Source organism: Penaeus monodon, chromosome 17, assembly GCF_015228065.2.
Source record: "Penaeus monodon isolate SGIC_2016 chromosome 17, NSTDA_Pmon_1, whole genome shotgun sequence".
Lineage (NCBI taxonomy): Eukaryota > Metazoa > Arthropoda > Malacostraca > Decapoda > Penaeidae > Penaeus > Penaeus monodon.
Genome location: NC_051402.1, coordinates 19838095 through 19840594, shown reverse-complemented (window position 1 = coordinate 19840594; position 2500 = coordinate 19838095). Strand labels below are relative to the sequence as shown.

Genomic DNA, 2500 nt, shown 5'->3' with positions numbered 1-2500 from the left:
TATGTGTGTGTGTGTGTGTTTTAGGGTCAGAGGTTAGATTGTTTTTTTTCTTTTCTTTTTCTTTTTTCAAGTAATACTTGCATTATACAAATATTAAGAAGTGTTTTGTAGGACATCTGTGTACTAAGTTAAGCATGTAATATTTGATCGTGCATTAGTTAACCGTTTTCATATTGAGAAGATTCAAAATCAGATGTAAGACCTGCTTCAATTGCGTAAATCTTAAACGTATAAACTCTCTTCAGTAAATATCAAAAGCATGGACATTCAGCATACAGGATTATAAGACTTCACTGAGGAGATTCATGACCACTAACCTAGATAGTTGGGCGTTTTCTTATCACAATCTTTGGTCCTTTGGGTTCCAGCCGTCAGCGGTGCCGCCCTTGCTGAGCCTCAGCAGGGCTACGGCGACCCTGCCCCACCGCCTCCTTCCTCAGGATACTCATACGGAGCGCCGGACTTAAGGGCCTCCGCGTCCAATATCAACAACCAGCAGGAACAGGACCCCATCGCCGCCCTGGCCGCCAACATCCCTGGCGGAGGCGTCCCTGGCGAGGACTACCCCATCCTGGCCTCCGTCCCCGACACCGGCTTCTCCTGCGAGGAACAGCAGTTCCCAGGCTACTATGCTGACACCGCCCCCGAGGCCGGCTGCCAAGTGTTCCACATCTGCCAGTTCGACGGCCGCCAGGACGCCTTCCTGTGCCCCAACGGCACCCTCTTCAACCAGCAGTACTTCGTGTGCGACTGGTGGTTCAACGTGGACTGCGCTGCGTCCGAACAGTTCTTCAGCCTCAACGCCGACATCGGGAAGGTCCCCGACAACGCGGCCGCCGCCTCCGACGTCTCCCTTGCAGCATCCTACGGCGCTCCGCCAGCCCCTTCCAGATCTTACGGTTCCCCTTCTCGGTTTTAAAGGGTTGGCCGCCTCCCCGCTCGCCAGGGGAACCCAAACGAGTCCACACATCTCGTCCAGCGCCACCCCAGACTACCACCCTTCCCGCTAGTCACTCCAGCCATTCCTCTCTCTCCTACAGCCCCTTCGCCCCGCCCATTCCAGCCATCTCCCCTCCCCTTCGCCTCCTTCCTCCTTTCCTGCATGGTCGCTCTCCCTCCCTCCACGCCCATTCAGAGCTCCTACCTACTGCTGCAAACTCCCCTTTCGTCCCGCTTCCCGCGCCTTCGCCGGCAGACCCTTTCCTCTCGGTTACCTCTGCCCCCTTCGTCGGCCGTCACAAGAGACCTCGTCCCAAGCCGCAGGCAGCGTCCTCGACCGCAAGTTCGTCGGATTCTCCTTCCCCTAAGCCTTCGCCAGTGCCTGGATCCTCTCGTCACTCACATTTCCTCGGGCGTGGATCTGCTCCTCCCCCCTGGAAGCCGCCAGGCATCCTCATTCCAATGCAACGCGTCACGACAGAGTCCCGGGCGCCTTTAGATCCCGAAGAAACTAAAATTAAACGACCGCAAAGTCCTTCTCGTCGCCTGCCAAATCACAAAATCTACTTCCCACCGGTGACGACGACGCCCTTGCCTCCCTCTGAGTCCGTTGCTCTTCCGAACATGGCAACGAATGCGACCCTGCTGATCCCGTCATTCGCGAGAGCTGCAGAGAACCCTTTGGTCGCCTCTCTTCGTCCTCGCCTTACCTCCTCTGACGTCGCCTCCGGGAGATCTGTATTTCCCGAAGGAACCCTAGTGTCTCCAGGTAGTCCTCTCGGACTCGTCTCTGTTGCCTTTAGGGCGCCTTTCGAAGCCGCTCTTTTCGCTAGGATATCGTCCCATCTATCGCAGGGCGTCAGGGATACCATTCTTTTGAACATTACGTCATCGCCTTCTGGTTTACCTCTCCAGCGGGGCATAATACACCCGAGTTGGTTGTCAAGTAACACGTAAATATGTGTAAGAAACACACTACGGCAATCGATCATAAAAAATGAATCACAGATCTCATCGTCAGTAATCTTTAATATATTATTTCTAAGCCGTTTCTAAGCCAAATAGTTATTTTCGAAACGAACATCATATTATTTAATGTCGTTATAAAAAGATTCAAACGGTTAACTTCCAAATCTAAATTAAGCAATAGAATGATCAGCGAATCTCTAAAGAAGGCCGTAAAATATTCATTATCTCATCAAAGACAGCCATGCTTCCGCCAAACAAGCAAGAAATATATTAACGTCTTTGAAATAAAACAAATTAAAATCCCAGCGCCATCTATCAAACAAGCAGAAAACTAAAGGTGAGATTTCCCGTTTTCTTTCGATTTTCTTGCGTGATATCTTTTCCACCCCCTCCCCCCTTTCCCGCTTCCCTTCCGCGACCCCTGCCCCCCTGCCCTGCCTCCCATCTCTTACTCCCTACTCACTTTTTCTCACCCCCTTCGTCTAACTCCTTTTCTCCTTTTTCTTTCTCCCTACATCCTGTTTCTTACTCCCTACCCCATTTTCTTACTCCCAACTCCATTCTCTTTCTCCCTACCCCAGTTCTCTTTCTC

The 2500-nt window shown here is 51.8% G+C and overlaps 1 protein-coding gene across 1 annotated transcript in view; it reads left to right on the top strand.

Moving 5' to 3' along the window:
- Positions 1-2370, top strand: part of LOC119583609 — a 2626-nt gene extending 256 nt beyond the window's left edge. The window contains exon 2 of the mRNA XM_037932187.1: positions 369-2370. Coding sequence (XP_037788115.1) covers positions 369-919 — 551 coding nt within the window. The 3' untranslated portion in view covers positions 920-2370. The remainder of the gene's footprint in view (positions 1-368) is intronic.
- Positions 2371-2500: the final 130 nt, after the last annotated feature.